A 21,424-nucleotide genomic window follows, 5' to 3' on the forward strand; every position below is an offset into this window, starting at 1 on the left:
CCCATAAGACCCCAAAAGGACACTCAGGACCCCCATAAGACCCCATAAGACCCCATAGGACCCCCATAAGACCCCAAAAGGACACTCAGGACCCCCATAGGACCCCCATAAGACCCCCCATGACCCCCATAAGAACAACCAGACCCCCCCAGGACCCCCATAAGACCCCATAGGACCCCATAGGACCCCCATAATTCCCCCCAGGACCCCCATAAGACCCCATAGGACCCCATAGGACCCCCATAAGACCCCATAAGGACACTCAGGACCCCCATAAGACCCCCCAGTTCCCCACAGAATCCCCATAATACCCCCCATAAGTTCCCAGGACCCCCATAAGACCTCTCAGGACCCCCATAAGACCCCCATAGGACCCCATAGGACCCCCATAGGACCCCCATTAGACCCCCATAAGACCCCCCATGGCCCCCATAAGACCCCCATTCCCCCTCAAGACCCATACAACCCCATAAGACTCCCCACGGACCCCCATAAAGACACTCAGGACCCCCATAAGACCCCATAGGACCCCCATAAGACCCTCATAAGCCCCTCCAGGACCCCCATAAGCCCCCCCAGGACCCCCATAAGACCCCCATAACCCCCCAGGACCCCCATAAGACCCCATAGGACCCTCATAGGACCCCATAGGACCCCCCAGGACCCCCATAAAACCCCCAGGACCCCCATAAGACCCCAATAACCACTCCCAGGACCCCCATAAGACCCTCATAAGACCCCCTAGACCCCCTCATTACCCCCATACTACCCCCATAAGCCCCCCCAGGACCCCCATAAGGACACTCAGGACCCCTATAAGACCCCCATAAGACCCCCCCAGGACCCCCATAAGAACACTCAGGACCCCATAAGACCCCATAGGACCCCCATAAGACCCCCAAGGGACCCCCAGGACCCCCATAAGGACACTCAGGACCCCCATAAGACCCCCAGGAACCCCCATAAGACCCCATAGGACCCCTATAAGACCCCATAAGACCCCATAGGACCCCCATAGGACCCCATAGGACCCCTATAAGACCCCCAAGGGCCCCCCAGGACCCCCATAAGACCCCCATAACCCCCCCAGGACCCTCATAAGACCCCATAGGACCCCCATAAGAACACTCAGGACCCCCATAGGACCCCCATAAGACCCCCAGGACCCCCATAACCCCCTCAGGACCCCCATAAGACCCCATAAGACCCCCAGGACCCCCATAAGGACACTCAGGACCCCCATAAGACCCCCATAAGACCCCATAAGACCCCCATAAGACCCCCATAGGACCCCTATAAGACCCCATAAGACCCCATAGGACCCCATAGGACCCCCATAGGACCCCATAAGACCCCCATAAGACCCCATAGGACCCCATAGGACCCCTATAAGACCCCATAGGACCCCTATAAGACCCCCATAACCTCCCCAGGACCCCCATAAGACCCCATAAGACCCCATAGGACCCCATAGGACCCCTATAAGACCCCCATAAGACGCCCCCAGGACCCCCATAAGAACACTCAGGACCCCCATAAGACCCCCCCAGATCCCCCTAGTCCCCCTCAGGACCCCCATAAGACCCCATAAGACCCCCATAAGACCCCCCAGGACCCCCATAAGACCACTCAGGACCCCCATAAGACCCCATAGGACCCCCATAAGCCCCCCATAAAGCCCACCAGGACCCCATAATGACACTCAGGACCCCCATAGGACCCCCATAAGACCCCATAAGACCCCATAGGACCCCATAGGACCCCCATAAGCCCCCCATAAGCCCCCCCAGGACCCCCATAAGACCACTCAGGACCCCCATAAGACCCCCATAGGACCCCCATAAGACCCCATAAGGCCCCCTAGACCCCCATAAGCCCCCATAAGACCCCATAAGACCCCATAGGACCCCATAGGACCCCCATAAGACCCCATAGGACCCCCATAAGACCCCATAAGACCCCAGAGGACCCCCATAGGACCCCATAGGACCCCCATAAGAACACTCAGGACCCCCATAGGACCCCCATAACCCCCCCAGGACCCCCATAACCCCCTCAGGACCCCCATAAGACCCCATAGGACCCCTATAAGACCCCCATAAGATCACATAGGACCCCCATAAGACCCCCATAAAACCCCATAGGACCCCCATAAGACCCCATAGGACCCCATAAGACCCCATAGGACCCCCATAAGACCCCATAGGACCCCTATAAGACCCCCATAAGACCCCATAACCCCCCCAGGACCCCCATAAGACCCCATAGGACCCCCATAAGACCCCCATAAGGACACTCAGGACCCCCATAAGACCCCCATTATCCCCCCAGGACCCCCATAAGACCCCATAAGACCCCATAGGACCCCCGTAAGACCCCTCAGGACCCCCATAAGGACACTCAGGACCCCCATAAGACCCCATAGGACCCCCATAAGACCGCCCAGGACCCCCATAAGGACACTCAGGACCCCCATAAGACCCCATAGGAGCCCTATAAGACCCCCATAAGCCCCCCCAGGACCCCTATAACCCCCATAAGACCCCATAAGACCCCATAGGACCCCCATAAGACCCCATAGGACCCCATAGGACCCCATAAGACCCCATAGGACCCCTATAAGACCCCATAGGACCCCCATAAAACCCCATAGGCCCCCAGGACCCCCATAAGGACACTCAGGACCCCCATAAGACCCCATAGGACCCCCATAACCCCCTCAGGACCCCCATAAGACCCCATAGGACCCCCATAAGACCCCCATAAAACCCCATAAGACTCTATAGGACCCCCATAAGACCCCATAAGACCCCATAGGACCCCCATTAGAACACTCAGGACCCCCATAGGACCCCCATAAGATCCCCAGGACCCCCATAAGACCCCCATAAGACCCCCATAAGCCCCCCCAGGACCCCCATAACCCCCATAAGACCCCATAGGACCCCCATAATCTCCCCCAGGACCCCCATAAGACCCCATAGGACCCCCATAACCCCCCCAGGACCCCCATAAGCCCCCCCAGGACCCCCATAAGACCCCATAGGACCCCATAGGACCCCCATAAGACCCCATAAGACCCCATAGGACCCCCATAAGACCCCCCCCCCCACCTCAGCTGTGCTGCGTGATGTAACCCCCATAAGCCCCCCCAGAACCCCCATAAGTCCCCATAGGACCCCCATAAGACCCAATAAGGACACTCAGAACCCCCATAGGACCCCATAGGACCCCTATAAGACGCCATAGGACCCCATAGGACCCCCATAATCCCCCCCAGGACCCCCGTAAGAACACTCAGGACCCCCATAGGACCCCATAAGCCCCCATAGGACCCCCATAAGACCCCATAGGACCCCCATAAGCCCCCATAAGACCCCATAGGACCCCCATAAGACCCCATAGGACCCCTGTAAGAGCCCCAGGACACCCATAAGACCCCCATAAGCCCCCTCAGGACCCCTGTAATACCCCCCAGGACCCCCCATAAGGACACTCAGGACCCCCATAAGACCCCATAGGACCCCCATAAGATCACATAGGACCCCCATAGGACCCCATAAGAACCCATAGGACCCCCATAAGACCCCATAGGACCCCCATAGGACCCCATAGGACCCCCATAAGACCCCATAAAACCCCATAGGACCCCTATAAGACCCCCATAACCCCCATAAGACCCCATAGGACCCCAATAACCCCCTCAGGACCCCCATAGGACCCCATAGGACCCCCATAAGACCCCATAGGACCCCTATAAGACCCCCATAGGACCCCATAGGACCCCCATAAGACCCCATAAGACCCCATAAGACCCCCAGGACCCCCATAAGGACACTCAGGACCCCCATCAGACCCCCATAAGACCCCCCATGACCCCCATAAGAACAACCAGACCCCCCCAGGACCCCCATAAGACCCCATAGGACCCCATAGGACCCCCTTAAGACCCCATAAGGCCCCCTAGACCCCCATAAGCCCCCATAAGACCCCATAGGACCCCCATAAGGACACTCAGGACCCCCATAAGACCCCATAGGACCCCCATAGGACCCCCATAAGACCCCATAGGACCCCCATAATCCCCCCCAGGACCCCCATAAGACCCCATAGGACCCCCATAAGACCCCATAGGACCCCTATAAGACCCCATAAGACCCCATAGGACCCCATAGGACCCCTATAAGACCCCCATAAGACCCCCCAGGACCCCCATAAGCCCCCCCAGGACCCCCATAACCCCCTCAGGACCCCCATAAGACCCCATAGGACCCCTATAAGACCCCCATAAGTTCCCCCAGGACCCCCTACTCCCCTCTTAGGACCCATAAGACCCCCCAGGACCCCTATAAGGACACTCAGGACCCCCATAAGACCCCATAAGACCCTATAAGACCCCATAGGACCCCCATAAGACCCCATAGGACCCCCATAAGTCCCCCCAGAACCCCCATAAGACCCCATAGGACCCCTATAAGATGCCATAGGACCCCCATAAGACCCCATAGGACCCCCATAATCCCCCCCAGGACCCCCATAAGACCCCCATAACCCCGCCAGGACCCCCATAAGACCCTCATAAGACCCCATAGGACCCCCATAGGACCCCCATAAGACCCCATAAGACCCCATAGGACCCCCATAATCCCCCCCAGGACCCCCATAAGACCCCATAGGACCCCATAGGACCCCCATAATCCCCCCCAGGACCCCCATAACCCCCTCAGGACCCCCATAATGACACTCAGGACCCCCATAGGACCCCATAAGACCCCATAGGCCCCCCATAAGACCCCATAGGACCCCCATAGGACCCCATAAGCCCCCATAGGACCCCTATAAGACCCCATAAGACCCCATAGGACCCCCATAAGACCCCATAGGACCCCCATAAGACCCCATAGGACCCCCATAGGACCCCAATAAGACCCCCAGGACCCCCATAACCCCCTCAGGACCCCCATAAGACCCCATAAGAGCCCCCAGGACCCCCATAAGGACACTCAGGACCCCCATAAGACCCCATAGGACCCCCATAGGACCCCCATAAGACCCCATAAGACCCCATAGGACCCCCATAATCCCCCCCAGGACCCCCATAAGACCCCCATAACCCCGCCAGGACCCCAATAAGACCCCATAGGACCCCATAGGACCCCCATAAGACCCCATAAGACCCCCATAACCCCCATAAGACCCCATAGGACCCCCATAAGACCCCCATAACCCCCCCAGGACCCCCATAAGAACACTCAGGACCCCATAAGACCCCATAGGACCCCCATAAGACCCCATAAGACCCCCAAGGACCCCCATAAGACCCCATAAGGCCCCCTAGACCCCCATAAGCCCCCATAAGACCCCATAGGACCCCCATAGGACCCCATAGGACCCCCATTAGACCCCATAGGACCCCCATAAGACCCCCATAACCCCCATAAGACCCCCTAGGACCCCCATAAGCCCCTCCTAGGACCCATAAGACCCCCATAAGACCCTCCAGGCTCCCTCAGTGCCCCCATAAGCCCCCCCAGGACCCCCATAAGAACACTCAGGACCCCTATAAGACCCCATAAGACCCCATAAGACCCCATAGGACCCCCATAGGACCCCATAAGCCCCCATAAGCCCCCATAGGACCCCTATAAGACCCCCCCCCCCACCTCAGCTGTGCTGTGCGATGTAACCCCCATAAACCCCCCCAGGACCCCCATAAGACCCCATAGGACCCCTATAAGACCCCCATAGGACCCCATAAGACCCCCATAAGACCTCCAGGACCCCCATAGGACCCCCATAAGACCCCATAAGACCCCCATAGGACCCCCATAAGACCCCCCCCCACCTCAGCTGTGCTGCGCGATGTAACCCCCATAAACCCCCCCAGGACCCCCATAAACCCCCCCAGGACCCCCATAAGACCCCATAGGACCCCCATAAGACCCCATAAGACCCCATAGGACCCCCATAACCCCCCCAGGACCCCCATAAGACCCCATAGGACCCCCATAGGACCCCATAAGTCCCCATAGGCCCCCCCATAAGACCCCCATAAGCCCCCCCAGGACCCCCACAAGGACACTCAGGACCCCCATAAGACCCCATAGGACCCCCATAGGACCCCATAGAACCCCCATAAGACCCCCATAAGCCCCCCCAGGACCCCCACAAGGACACTCAGGACCCCCATAAGACCCCATAGGACCCCCATAGGACCCCATAGAACCCCCATAAGACCCCCATAGGACCCCATAGGACCCCCATAAGAACACTCAGGACCCCCATAAGACCCCATAAGACCCCATAGGACCCCTATAAGACCCCCATAAGATCACATAGGACCCCTATAAGACCCCCATAAGATCACATGGGACCCCATAGGACCCCCATAAGACCCCACAGGACCCCTATAAGACCCCCATAAGATCACATAGGACCCCTATAAGACCCCCATAAGATCACATAGGACCCCTATAAGACCCCCATAAGACCCCATAGGACCCCTATAAGACCCCCATAAGATCACATAGGACCCCCATAGGACCCCATAGGACCCCCATAAGACCACTCAGGACCCCCATAAGACCCCCATAACCCCCCAGGACCCCCATGAGACCCCCATAAAACCCCATAGACCCCATAGAGACCCATAGGACCCCCATAAAATCCCATAAGACCCCATAGGACCCCCATAGGACCCCCATAAGATTACATAGGACCCCCATAAGACCCCATAGGACCCCATAAGACCCCATAAGACCCCCATAGGACCCCCATAAAACCCCCAGGACCCCCATAAGACCCCAATAACCTCTCCTAGGACCCCCATAAGACCCCATAGGACCCCCATAAGACCCTCATAAGACCCCCCAGGACCCCCATAACCCCCTCAGGACCCCATAAGCCCCCCCAGGACCCCCCATAAGGACACTCAGGACCCCCATAAGCCCCCCATAAGGCCCCCCAGGACCCCCATAAGACCCCCAGGACCCCCATAAGGACACTCAGGACCCCCATAAGACCCCATAGGACCCCCATAGGACCCCATAGAACCCCCATAAGACCCCCAAGGGCTCTCCAGGACCCCATAAGACCCCATAGGCCCCCCATAGGACCCCATAGGACCCCCATAAGCCCCCATAGGACCCCCATAGGACCCCATAGGACCCCCATAAGCCCCCCCAGGACCCCCATAAGACCCCCCAGTCCCCCCCAGTCTCCCCTAGGACCCCCATAAGCCCCCCATAAGCCCCCCAGGACCCCCCTACTCCCCCCTTAGGACCCATAAGACCCCCGTAAGACCCCCATAACCCCCCCAGGACCCCCATTAGACCCCATAGGACCCCCGTAAGACCCCCATAACCCCTATAAGACCCCATAAGACCCCATCGGACCCCCATAAGCCCCCCATAAGACCCCCCAGGACCCCCATAAGCCCCCCCAGGACCCCCATAACCCCCTCAGGACCCCCATAACCCCCTCAGTACCCCCATAGGACCCCCATAAGACCCCATAAGACCCCATAGAGACCCATAGAGACCCATAGAGCCCCATAGACCCCATAGAGACCCACCTCAGCTGTGCTGCGCGATGTCGCTGATCCGCTGCTGAACTTCCTGCGTCTGCAGCTGCTCCCACGTCAGCAGGGACAGGCCCAGCTGCTCCTCCTGAACAACGGGGTCAAGGGTCAGAGGTCACGGGGTCGGGGGTCACAGGGGTCAGAGGTCACAGGGTCAAGGGTCACAGGGGTCAGAGACCACCAGAGGGATGGGTCAGGGGACAGAGGGTTCAGAGGTCAGAGGTGAGGGGTGAGAGGTCAGAGGTGAGGGGTCAGGGGTCAGAGGTCACAGGGTCAGAGGTCACAGGGTCGGGGGTCACAGGGTCAGGGGTCACAGGGGTCACAGGTCATGGGGTCATAGGTCATAAGTGTCACAGGCAAAAGGGTCACAGGGGTCAGAGGTCACAGGTAAAGGGGTCACAGGGGTCGGGGGTCACAGGGTCATGGGGGTCAGAGGTCACAGGGTCAGGGGTCACAGGGGTCACAGGGGTCAGAGGTCACAGGTAAAGGGGTCACAGGGGTCAGAGGTCACAGGTAAAGGGGTCACAGGGGTCGGGGGTCACAGGGGTCAGAGGTCACAGGGTCAGGGGTCACAGGGGTCAGAGGTCGCAGGGGTCAGAGACCACCAGAGGGGCGGGTCAGAGGGTTCAGAGGTCAGAGGTGAGGGGTGAGAGGTCAGAGGTGAGGGGTCAGGGGTCAGAGGTCACAGGGTCGGGGGTCACGAGTGTCACAGGGTCAGGGGTCACAGGGTCAGGGGTCACCGGGGGTCACAGGTCATGGGGTCATAGGTCATAAGTGTCACAGGCAAAAGGGTCACAGGGGTCAGAGGTCACAGGTCAAGGGGTCACAGGGGTCGAGGGTCACGGGGTCATAGGTCACAGGGTCAGGGGTCACAGGGGTCAGAGGTCACAGGGTCAGGGGTCACAGGGGTCAGAGACCACCAGAGGGGTGGGTCAGGGGGCAGAGGGTTCAGAGGTCAGAGGTGAGAGGTGAGAGGTCAGGGGTGAGGGGTCAGGGGTCAGAGGTCACGGGGTAGGGGGTCACGAGTGTCACAGGGTCAGGGGTCACAGGGGTCACAGGTCACGGGGTCATGGGGGTCAGAGGTCACAGGGGGAAGAAGTCACAGGGGTCAGAGGTCACAGGTAAAGGGGTCACAGGGGTCGAGGGTCACGGGGTCATGGGGGTCAGAGGTCACAGGTACAGGGGTCACAGGGGTCAGAGGTCACGGGGTCGGGGGTCACAGGGGTCAGAGGTCACAGGGTCGGGGGTCACAGGGGTCACAGGGTCATGGGTCAGAGGGTTCAGAGGTCAGAGGTGAGGGATCAGGGGTCAGAGGTCACAGGGTCAGGGGTCAGAGGTCACAGGGTCGGGGGTCACAGGGGTCAGAGGTCACAGGGTCAGGGGTCACAGGGGTCACAGGTCATGGGGTCAGAGGTCATAAGTGTCACAGGCAAAAGGGTCACAAGGGTCAGAGGTCACAGGTAAAGGGGTCACAGGGGTCGGGGGTCACAGGGTCATGGGGGTCATAGGTCACAGGTACAGGGGTCACAGGGGTCAGAGGTCACAGGGTCGGGGGTCACAGGGGTCACAGGGTCATGGGTCAGAGGGTTCAGAGGTCAGAGGTGAGGGGTCAGAGGTCAGAGGGAAGGGGTGAGAGGTCAAAGGTCTGGGGTCAGAGGGGTCAGGGGGCCAAGATGAGGCCTCGGGGTCAGAGGTCGGAGGTGAGGGGTCAGAGGGGGGTGATCAGAGGTCAGGGGTCAGAGCTGAGGGGTCAGAGGTCAGGGGTCAGAGGTGAGGGGTCAGGGGTCAGAGGGATCAAAGGTCAGAAGGGAGGGGTGATAGGTCAGAGGTCAGGGTTCAGAGGTCAGAGGTGAGGAGTCTGGGGTCATAGGTCACAGGTGAGGGGTCAAAGGTCAGAGGGGCATAGGTCAAAGGTGAGAAGATCATAGGTCAGAGGTGAAAGGTCAGAGGTGAGAGGTCAGCTATGAGGGGTCAGAGGTCAGAGGTGAGGGGTCAGGGGTCAGAAATGGAAGGACAGGGGTCAGAGGGGTCAGAGGTCAGAGGTGACAGGTCAAGGGTCAGAGGTGGAATATCAGGGGTGAGGGGTCAGAGGTAAGAGGTGAGAGGTCACAGGTCAGAGTGAGGGGCGAGAGGTCAGAGGTCAGGGGTCAGGGGTCAGAGAACAATGGGGTCAGAGGGAAAGGGTCAGAGGTGAAAGGTGAGGGGTCAGAGGTCAGGAGTCTGGGGGAGGTCAGGGATCAGAGGTGAGGGGTCAGAGGTCAGAGGTGGGGGGTCAGGGGTCAGAGGTGGGGGGTCAGAGGTCAGAGTGGGGGTCACAGGTCAGAGGTGAGGGGTCAGAGGTCAGTGGTGAAGGGTGAGAGGTCAGAGGTGAGGGGTCAGAGGTCAGAGGTCAGAGGTGAGGGGTCAGAGGTGGGGGGTCACAGGTCAGAGGTGAGGGGTCAGGGGTCAGAGTGGGGGGTCAGAGGTGGGGGGTCAGAGGTCAGGGGTCAGAGGTGAGGGGCAAGAGGTCAGAGGTGGAGGGTTCAGAGGTCGGAGGTGAAGGGTCAGAGGTCAGAGGTGAGGGGTCAGAGGTCAGAGGTGAAGGGTCAGGGGTCACAGTGGGGGGGGTCACAGGTCAGAGGTGGGAGGTCAGAGGTCGGAGGTGAGGGGTCAGGGGTCAGAAGTGGGGGGTCAGAGGTCAGAGGTGAGGGGTCAGAGGTCAGAGGTGGGGGTCAGGGGTCAGAGGGAGGGGTGAGAGGTCAGAGGTGGGGGGTCAGGGGTCAGAGGTCAGGGGTCAGAGGTGAGGGGCAAGAGGTCAGAGGTGGAGGGTCAGGGGTCAGAGAGAAGAGTGAGAGGTCAGGGGGTCAGAGGTCGGAGGTGAGGGGTCAGAGGTCAGAGTTGAGGGGTCAGGTGTCAGAGTGGGGGGTCAGAAGTCAGAGGTGAGGGGTCAGGGGTCAGAGGTGGGGGTCAAGAGGTCAGAGGGAGGGGTGAGAGGTCAGGGGGTCAGAGGTGTCGGGGTCCGGGGTCAGAGGTGAGAGGTCAGAAGCATAGGGTCAGAGGTCAGAGGTGAGGGGTCAGGGGTCACAGTGGGGGGTCACAGGTCAGAGGTGGGAGGTCAGAGGTGAGGGGTCAGAGGTCAGGGTGGAGGGTCACAGGTCAGAGGTGGGAGGTCAGAGGTGAGGGGTCAGAGGTCAGAGGTGGGGGGGTCAGGGGTCAGAGGTGAGGGGCAAGAGGTCAGAGGTGAGGGGTCAGAGGTCAGAGGTGAGGGGTGAGAGGTCAGAGGTGAGGGGTCAGGGGTCAGAGGTGTTGGGTCAGAGGTCAGAGGTGGGGGCAAGAGGTCAGAGGTGAGGGGTCAGGGGTCAGAGGTGGGGGGTCAGAGGTCGGAGGTGAGGGGTCAGGGGTCAGAGTGGGGGTCACAGGTCAGAGGTGAGGGGTCAGAGGTGAGGGGTCAGAGGTCAGAGGTGGGGGGTCAGGGGTCAGAGTGGGGGTCACAGGTCGGAGGTGAGGGGTCAGGGGTCAGAGGTGAGGGGTCAGAGGTCAGAGGTGGGGGTCAAGAGGTCAGAGGTGGGGGGTCAGAGGTCGGAGGTGAGGGGTCAGAGGTCAGAGGTGGGAGGTCAGAGGTGAGGGGTGAGGGGTCAGAGGTGGGGGGGTCACAGGTCAGAGGTGAGGGGTCAGAGGTCAGAGTTGGGGGGTCAGAGGTCAGAGTGGGGGGTCACAGGTCAGAGGTGGGGGGTCAGAGGTCGGAGGTGAGGGGTCAGGGGTCAGAGTGGGGGGTCAGAGGTCAGAGGTGGAGGGGTCAGAGGTCAGAGGTGAGGGGTCAAGAGGTCAGAGGTGGGAGGTCAAGAGGTCAGAGGTGGGGGGTCAGGGGTCAGAGGTGGGGGGTCAGAGGTCAGAGGTGGGGGGTCAGAGGTCGGAGGTGAGGGGTCAGGGGTCAGAGTGGGGGGTCACAGGTCAGAGGTAGGAGGTCAGAGGTCAGGGGGTCAGAGGTGTCGGGGTCCGGGGTCAGAGGTCAGAAGTGTAGGGGTCAGAGGTGGGGGGTCAGAGGTCGGAGGTGAGGGGGTCAGAGGTCAAAGGTCGGAGGTCACCTTTCGGAAGGGCTGCGCCATGTTCCTTAGGAAATGTTTGGCCACCTGAACGGCCTCGTCCACCGTCAGGTTCAGATTAGATGGAAGGAGCCGATCCTGGAGCCAACGGGGCAACCGGCTGCGCTTGTCACTGCGGGAATAGCGCTGCAATGGGGGGATATGGGTCTATATGGGTCGTTATGGGGTCCCTATGGGTCCCTATGGGTCTCTATGGGCTCTATGGGTCTCTATGTGGTCGCTATGGGTCTTTATGGGGTCAATGGGGTCTATGGGGACCATATGGGTTTCTATGGGGTCTATGGGGTTTCTATGGGGTCTCTATGGGTCTCTATGGGGATAAATGGGTCTCTATGGGGTCTATGGGTTCTCTATGGGTCTCTATGGGGTCTGTATGGGTCTCTATGGGTGTCTATGAGTGCCTATGGGGTCTCTATGGGTCTCTATGGGTCTCTATGGGTCTCTATGGGTCTCTATGGGGTCTCTATGGGTAGCTATGAGGTCTTCATGGGGTCTATGGGTAGCTATGGGGTCTATGGGGTCTCTATGGGTGTCTATGAGTGCCTATGGGGTCTCTATGGGTAGCTATGGTCTCTATGGGTCCCTATGGGTCTCTATGGGTCCCTTTGGGTCTCCATGGGTCTCTATGGGTCTCTATGGGTCCCTATGGGTCTCTATGGGTCCCTATGGGTCTCTATGGGTCTCCATGTGTCTATATGGGTCTCTATGGGTCTCTATGGGTCACTATGGGTCTCTATGGGGTCTCTATGTGTCTCTATGGGGTCTATGGGTCTCTATGGGTCTCTATGGGGTCTTTATGGGGTCTATGGGGTCTCTATGGGTCGCTATGGGTCTCTATGGGTCTCTATGGGGTCTATGGGTCTCTATGGGGTCTCTATGGGTCTCTATGGGTCTCTATGGGTCTCTATGTGTCCCTATGGGTCTCTATGGGTCTCCATGTGTCTATATGGGTCTCTATGGCTCTCTATGTGTCCCTATGGGTCCCTTTGGGTCTCCATGGGTCTCTATGGGGTCTCTATGGGTCTCTATGGGGTCTATGGGGTCCCTATGGGTCTCTATGGGTCTCTATGGGGTCTCTATGGGGTCTATGGGTCTCTATGGGGTCTCTATGGGTCTCTATGGGTCTCTATGGGTCTCTATGGGGCAACCGGCTGCGCTTGTCACTGCGGGAATAGCGCTGCAATGGGGGGAGATATGGGTCTATATGGGGTATATGGGTCTCTATGGGGTCTCTATGGGGTCTATGGGGTCTCTATGGGTCACTATGGGTGTCTATGGGTCTCTATGCGGTCAATGGGGTCTCTATGGGTCTCTATGGGGTCTATGGGTTTCTATGTGTATCTATGGGTGTCTATGAGTGCCTATGGGGTCTCTATGGGTAGCTATGGTCTCTATGGGTCCCTATGGGGTCTATGGGGTCTCTATGGGGTCTATGGGTCTCTATGGGTCACTATGGGTGCCTATAGGGTCTCTATGGGGTCTCTATGGGGACAATGGGGTCTCTATGGGTCCCTTTGGGTCTCTATGGGGTCAATGTGTCTGTATGGGTCTCTATGGATCTCTATGGATCTCTATGGGGTCACTATGGGGTCTATGGATCTCTATGGGTAGCTATGGGGTCTATGGGGTCTCTATGGGTCTCTATGGGGTCTCTATGGGTCTCTATGGGTCTCTATGGGGTCTATGGGGTCTCTATGGGTTTCTATGGGTCTCTATGGGGTCTCTATGGGTCTCTATGGGGTCTATGGGGTCTCTATGGGTCGCTATGGGTCCCTATGGGGTCTCTATGGGTCCCTATGGGTCTCTATGGGGTCCCTATGGGGTCTATGGGGTCCCTATGGGTCTCTATGGGGTCTATGGGGTCTCTATGGGGTCTCTATGGGGTCTCTATGGGTCTATGGGGTCCCTATGAGTCTCTATGGGGTCTCTATGGGTCTCTATGGGTCTCTATGGGGTCTATGGGGTCCATGGGGTCTCTATGGGGTCTATGGGGTCTCTATGGGAGTCTATGAGTGTCTATGGGGTCTCTATGGGTAGCTATGGTCTCTATGGGTCCCTATGGGGTCTATGGGGTCTCTATGGGGTCTTTATGGGGTATATGGGGTCTCTATGGGGTCTCTATGGGGTCTCTATGGGTCTCTATGGGTCTCTATGGGTCTCTATGGGGTCTCTATGGGGACTCTATGGGGCTCTATGGGGTCACTATGTGTCTCTATGGGGTCTCTATGGGGTCTCTATGGGCTCTCTATGGGGATAAATGGGTTTCTATGGGGTTCAATATGGTCTCTATGGATCTCTATGGGGACTCTATGGGTCTCTATGGGGTCTATGGGGTCTCTATGGGTCTCTATGGGGTCTCTATGGGTCTCTATGGGTCCCTATGGGTCTCTATGGGGTCTATGGGTCTCTATGGGTCTCAATGGGGTCTCTATGGGTCACTATGGATCTCTATTCCGTCAATGGGGTCTCTATGGGTCCCTATGTGTCCCTATGGGGTCTATGGGTCCCTATGGGACTCTATGGGTCACTATGGGTCCCTAAGTGTCTCAATGAGGACTATGGGGTCTCTATGGGTCTCTGTGGGGTATATGGGGTCTCTATGGGTCTTTATGGGTCTCTATGGGTCTCTATGGGTCCCTATGAGAGTCTATGGGTCTCTATGGGGTCTCTATGGGGATAAATGGGTTTCTATGGGGTTCAATATGGTCTCTATGGGTCCCCATGGGTCTCTATGGGGTCTTTGGGGTCTATGGTGTCAATGGGGTCTCCATGGAGTCTCTATGGGTCACTATGGGTCTCTATGGGGTCTATGGGGTCTCTATGGGTCTCTATGGGTCTCTATGGGTCAGGTTGGACGGAAGGAGCCGATCCTGGAGCCAACGGGGCAACCGGCTGCGCTTGTCACTGCGCGAATAGCGCTGCAATGGGGGGAGATATTATGGGGTTTCTATAGGGTATATGGGGTCTATGGGGTCTATGGGTCCCTATGGGTCTCTATGGGTCTCTATGGGGTCTCTATGGGTCTCTATGGGTCTCTATGGGGTCTTTATGGGGTCTATGGGGTCTCTATGGGTCGCTATGGGTCTCTATGGGTCTCTATGGGGTCTATGGGTCTCTATGGGGTCTCTATGGGTCTCTATGGGTCTCTATGGGTCTCTATGTGTCCCTATGGGTCTCTATGGGTCTCCATGTGTCTATATGGGTCTCTATGGCTCTCTATGTGTCCCTATGGGTCCCTTTGGGTCTCCATGGGTCTCTATGGGGTCTCTATGGGTCTCTATGGGGTCTATGGGGTCCCTATGGGTCTCTATGGGTCTCTATGGGGTCTCTATGGGGTCTATGGGTCTCTATGGGGTCTCTATGGGTCTCTATGGGTCTCTATGGGGCAACCGGCTGCGCTTGTCACTGCGGGAATAGCGCTGCAATGGGGGGAGATATGGGGTGATATGGGGTATATGGGGTCTATGGGGTCTATGGGTCCCTATGGGTCTCTATGGGTCTCTATGTGTCCCTATGGGTCTCTATGGGTCTCTATGGGGTCTCTATGGGGTCTATGGGTCTCTATGGGTGTCTATGAGTGCCTATGGGGTCTCTATGGGTAGCTATGGGGTCTATGGGGTCCCTATGGGTCTTTAAGGGTCGCTATGTGTCCCTATGTGTCTCTATGGGTCACTATGGGTCTCTATGGGTCTCTATGGGTCTCTATGGGGTCTCTATGGGGTCTGTGGGGTATATGGGGTCTCTATGGGGTCTCTATGGGTCTCTATGGGGTCTCTTATGGGGTTTATGGGGTCTATGGGTCTCTATGGGGTCTCTATGGGTAGCTATGGGGTCTATGGGTCCCTATGGGTCTCTATGGGTCCCTATGGGTCTCTATGGGTCTCTATGGGGTCTCTATGGGGTCTATGGGGTCTCCATGGGGCAACCGGCTGCGCTTGTCACTGCGCGAATAGCGCTGCAATGGGGGATATGGGGTTTCTATAGGGTATATGGGGCTCTATGGGGTCAATGGGGTCTATGGGGACCATATGGGTTTCTATGGGGTCTATGGGTCCCTATGGGTCACTATGGGTCTCTATGGGTCTCTATGGGTCTCTATGGGTCCCTATGTGTCCCTATGGGTCTCCATGTGTCTCTATGGGTCTCTATGGGGTCTCTATGGGTCCCTATGGGTCTCTATGGGTCTCTAAGGGTCCCTATGGGTCTCTATGGGTCTCTATGTGTCTCTATGGGTCTCTATGGGGATAAATGGGTCTCTATGGGTCCTTATGGGGTCTATGGGGTCTCTATGGGTCTCTATGGGTCTCTATGGGGTTTCTATGGGTCTCTATGGGGTCTATGGGGTCTCTATGGGTCTCTATGGGGTTTCTATGGGTCTCTATGGGGTCTGTGGGGTATATGGGGTCTCTATGGGTGTCTATGAGTGTCTATGGGTCCCTATGTGTCCCTATGGGTCTCTATGGGTCTCTATGGGTCTCTATGGCGTCTGTATGGGTCTCTATGGGTCTCTATGGGTCTCTATGGGTCCCTATGTGTCCCTATGGGTCTCTATGGGTCTCCATGTGTCTCTATGGGTCTCTATGGGTCTCTATGGGGTCTATGGGTCTCTATGGGGTCTATGGGGTCTATGGGGTCCCTATGGGTCTCTATGGGTCCCTATGGGTCCCTATGGGTCTCTATGGGTGTCTATGGGGTCTATGGGGTCTCTATGGGAGTCTATGAGTGTCTATGGGGTCTCTATGGGTCGCTATGGGGTCTATGGGGTCTCTATGGGGTCTTTATGGGGTATATGGGGTCTCTATGGGGTCTCTATGGGGACAATGGGGTCTCGATGGGTCTCTATGGGGTCTCTATGGGGTCTATGGGGTATATGGGGTCTCTATGGGGTCTCTATGGGTCTCTATGGGTCCCTATGGGTCTCTATGGGTCTCTATGGGTCCCTATGTGTCCCTATGGGTCTCTATGGGTCTCCATGTGTCTCTATGGGTCCCTATGGGTCTCTATGTGGTCTATGGCGTCTATGGGGTCTCTATGTGTATCTATGGGGTCCCTATGGGTCCCTATGGGTCCCTATGGGTCTCTATGGGTCCCTATGGGGTCCCTATGGGTCCCTATGGGGTCCCTATGGGTCTCTATGGGTCCCTATGGGTCTCTATGGGTCCCTATGGGTCTCTATGGGACGCTATGAGTCACTATTGGTCCCTAAGTGTCTCTATGGGGTCTCTATGGGTCTCTATGGGTCTCTATGGGTCTCTATGGGTCCCTATGGGCCCCTATGGGTCTCTATGGGGTCTCTATGGGGTCTATGGGTCCCTATGGGTCTCTATGGGACGCTATGAGTCACTATTGGTCCCTAAGTGTCTCTATGGGGTCTCTATGGGTCTCTATGGGTCTCTATGGGACGCTATGAGTCACTATTGGTCTCTAAGTGTCTCTATGGGGTCTCTATGGGTCTCTATGGGGTCTATGGGTCCCTATAGGTCTCTATGGGTCTCTATGGGTCTCTATGGGGTCTTTATGGGTCTCTATGGGTCTCTATGGGGCAACCGGCTGCGCTTGTCACTGCGAGAATAGCGCTGCAATGGGGGGATATGGGGTGTTATGGGGTATATGGGGGCAATGGGGTCTCTAAGGGTCTCTATGGGGTCTATGGGTCTCTATGGGGACTCTATGGGTCTCTATGGGTCACTATGGGGTCTATGGGGTCTCTATGGGTGTCTATGAGTGTCTATGGGGTCTCTATGGGTCGCTATGGGTGTCTATGAGTCTCTATGGGTCCCTATGGGTCGCTATGGGTCTCTATGGGTCTCTATGGGTCTCTATGGGATGTTATGAGTCACTATTGGTCCCTAAGTGTCTCAATGGGTCCCTATGGGTCTCTATGGGTCTCTATGGGGTCTCTATGGGTCTCTATGGGTCTCAATGGGTCGCTATGGGTCCCTATGTGGTTGCTATGGGGTCTCTATGGGGTCTCTATGGGTCTCTATGGGGTCTCTATGGGTCTCTATGGGGTCTATGGGGTCTCTATGTGTATCTATGGGTCTCTATGGGGTCTCTATGGGGTCTCTATGGGTCTCTATGGGTCAGGTTGGACGGAAGGAGCCGATCCTGGAGCCAACGCGGCAACCGGCTGCGCTTGTCACTGCGAGAATAGCGCTGCAATGGGGGGATATGGGGTGTTATGGGGTATATGGGGTCTCTATGGGTCTCTATGGGGTCTATGGGGTCTCTATGGGTCCCTATGGGGTCTTTATGGGGTCTATGAGTGTCTATGGGGTCTCTATGGGTCGCTATGGGGTCTATGGGGTCTCTATGGGGTCTTTATGGGGTATATGGGGTCTCTATGGGGTCTCTATGGGGACAATGGGGTCTCGATGGGTCTCTATGGGGTCTCTATGGGGTCTATGGGGTATATGGGGTCTCTATGGGGTCTCTATGGGGTCACTATGGGGTCACTATGGGGTCTCTATGGGTCTCTATGGGGTCTCTATGGGGTCTCTATGGGTCTCTATGGGTCACTATGGGTCCCTAAGTGTCTCTATGAGGACTATGGGGTCTCTATGGGGTGTCTATGAGTGTCTATGGGGTCTCTATGGGTAGCTATGGGGTCTATGGGGTCCCTATGGGTCTTTAAGGGTCGCTATGTGTCCCTATGTGTCTCTATGGGTCACTATGGGTCTCTATGGGTCTCTATGGGTCTCTATGGGGTCTCTATGGGTCTCTATGGGTCTCTATGGGTCAATATGTGTCTCTATGGGGTCTCTATGGGTCCCTATGGGTCTCTATGTGTCTCTATGGGTCGCTATGGGGTCTATGGGGTCTCTATGGGGTCTCTATGGGGTCTCTATGGGTCTCTATGGGGCAACCGGCTGCGCTTGTCACTGCGCGAATAGCGCTGCAATGGGGGGATATGGGGAGTTATGGGGTCTATGGGTCTCTATGGGTCTCTATGGGGTCTCTATGGGGTCTATGGGGTCTCTATGTGTCTCTATGGGGTCTATGGGTCTCTATGGGTCTCTATGGGTCTCTATGGGTCGCTATGGGGTCTCTATAGGTCTCTATGTGTCTCTATGGGGTCTTTATGGGGTCAATATGGGGTATATGGGGTCTATGTGTCTCTATGGGGTCTATGGGGTCTCTATGGGGTCTCTATGGGGTCTATGGGGTCTCTATGGGTCTCTATGGGTCCCTATGGGTCCCTATGGGTCTCTATGGGTCCCTATGGGTCTCTATGGGTCCCTATGGGTCTCTATGGGTCTCTATGGGTCACTATGGGTCCCTAAGTGTCTCTATGAGGACTATGGGGTCTCTATGGGGTCTCTATGGGGTCTGTGGGGTATATGGGGTCTCTATGGGTGTCTATGAGTGTCTATGGGGTCTCTATGGGTCGCTATGGGGTCTATGGGGTCTCTATGGGTCCCTATGGGTCCCTATGGGACTCTATGGGTCTCTATGGGGTCTCTATGGGGTCTATGGGGTCTCTACGGGTGTCTATGAGTGTCTATGGGGTCTCTATGGGTAGCTATGGGGTCTATGGGTGCCTATGGGGTCTCTATGTGTCTCTATGGGTCTCTATGGGTCGATATGTGTCTCTATGGGTCTCTATGGGTCTCTATGGGGTCTCTATGGGGTCTCTATGGGTCTCTATGGGTCTCTATGGGGTCTATGGGGTCTCTATGGGGTCTATGGGTGACTATGGGTCCCTATGGGTCTCTATGGGACGCTATGAGTCACTATTGGTCCCTAAGTGTCTCTATGGGGTCTCTATGGGTCTCTATGGGTCTCTATGGGGTCTATGGTGTCCCTATGGGTGTCTATGAGTGTCTATGGGGTCTCTATGGGTCTCTATGTGTCTCTATGGGTCTCTATGGGGTCTCTATGGGTCTCTATGGGTCTCTATGGGGCTCTATGGGGTCTATGGGTCTCTATGGGTCTCTATGGGGTCTCTATGGGTCTCTATGGGGTCTCTATGGGTCTCTATGGGGTCTCTATGGGTCACTATGGGTCTCTATGGGTCTCTATGGGGTCTATGGGGTCTCTATGGGGTCTATGGGTGACTATGGGTCTCTATGGGTCTCTATGGGACGCTATGAGTCACTATTGGTCCCTAAGTGTCTCTATGGGGTCTCTATGGGTCCCTATGGGGTCTATGGGGTCTCTATGGGTCTCTATGGGTCCCTATGGGGTCTATGGGGTGTCTATGGGTCTCTATGGGGTCTGTGGGGTCTATGGGGTCTCTATGGGGGCTATGGGTCTCTATGTGTATCTATGGGTCTCTATGTGTCTCTATGGGTCTCTATGGGGCAACCGGCTGCGCTTGTCACTGTGCGAATAGCGCTGCAATGGGGGGAGATATGGGTCTATATGGGGTCTATGGGGCTCTATGGGTCTCTATGGGTCTCTATGGGTCTCTATGGGTGTCTATGGGGTCTCTATGGGGTCTTTATGGGGTCTATGGGGTCTCTATGGGTCTCTATGGGGTCTCTATGGGTCTCTATGGGGTCAATGGGGTCTATGGGGACCATATGGGTTTCTATGGGGTCTATGGGGTCTCTATGGGGTCTCTATGGGAACAATGGGGTCTCTATGGGGTCTATGGGGTCTCTATGGGGATAAATGGGTTTCTATGGGGTTCAATATGGTCTCTATGGGTCTCTATGGGGTCTCTATGGGGTCTATGGGGTCTATGGGGTCTCTATGGGTCTCTATGGGGTCTTTATGGGGTCTATGGGGTCTCTATGGGTCTCTATGGGGTCTATGGGGTCTCTATGGGTCTCTATGGGTCTCTATGGGGTCTATGGGGTCTCTATGGGGTCTCTATGGGGTCTCTATGGGTCTCTATGGGGTCTATGGGTCTCTATGGGTCTCTATGGGTCTCTATGGGGTCTCTATGGGTCTCTATGGGTCCCTATGGGGTCTCTATGGGTCTCTATGTGTCTCTATGGGGTCTATGGGTCTCTATGGGTCGCTATGGGTCTCTATGGGGTCTATGGGGTCTCTATGGGTCCCTATGGGTCTCTATGGGGTCTATGGGGTCTCTATGGGGGGTCTATGGGTGACTATGGGGTCTCTATGGGTCTCTATGGGTCTCTATGGGGCTCTATGGGGTCACTATGGGTCTCTATGGGGTCTCTATGGGTCTCTATGGGTCTCTATGGGGATAAATGGGTTTCTATGGGGTTCAATATGGTCTCTATGGGTCTCTATGGGGTCTCTATGGGGTCTATGGGGTCTATGGGGTCTCTATGGGTCTCTATGGGGTCTTTATGGGGTCTATGGGGTCTCTATGGGTCTCTATGGGGTCTCTATGGGGTCTATGGGGTCTCTATGGGTCTCTATGTGTCTCTATGGGTCTCTATGGGTCAGGTTGGACGGAAGGAGCCGATCCTGGAGCCAGCGCGGCAACCGGCTGCGCTTGTCACTGCGAGAATAGCGCTGCAATGGGGGATATTATGGGGTGTTATGGGGTCTATGGGGCTCTGTGGGGTCTCTATGGGTCTCTATGGGTCTCTATGGGTCTCTATGGGGTCTCTATGGGAGTCTATGAGTGTCTAAGGGGTCTCTATGGGTAGCTATGGGGTCTATGGGTCTCTATGGGTGTCTATGAGTGCCTATGGGGTCTCTATGGGTCTCTATGGGGTCTATGGGGTCTCTATGGGTCTCTATAGGTCTCTATGGGTCTCTATGGAGTCTATGGGGTCTCTATGGGGTCTATGGGGTCTCTATGTGTATCTATGGGTCCCTATGGGTCTCTATGTGTCTC

General features: G+C 56.7%; 1 protein-coding gene across 1 annotated transcript in view; it reads right to left on the reverse strand.

Annotated features, from left to right (window-relative positions):
- Positions 1 to 21,424, reverse strand: part of LOC107307798 (general transcription and DNA repair factor IIH helicase subunit XPD-like) — an 89,067-nt gene that overhangs the window by 13,460 nt on the left and 54,183 nt on the right. The window contains exons 7-8 of the mRNA XM_085535332.1: positions 11,644 to 11,787; positions 7,574 to 7,667 (exon numbers count right to left, since the gene is read on the reverse strand). Coding sequence (XP_085391458.1) covers positions 7,575 to 7,667; positions 11,644 to 11,787 — 237 coding nt within the window. The 3' untranslated portion in view covers position 7,574. The remainder of the gene's footprint in view (positions 1 to 7,573; positions 7,668 to 11,643; positions 11,788 to 21,424) is intronic.

Source organism: Coturnix japonica, unplaced genomic scaffold (assembly GCF_054131305.1).
Source record: "Coturnix japonica strain WE unplaced genomic scaffold, WE-NBRP24 Scf118, whole genome shotgun sequence".
In the NCBI taxonomy this organism is placed as follows: Eukaryota; Metazoa; Chordata; class Aves; order Galliformes; family Phasianidae; genus Coturnix; species Coturnix japonica.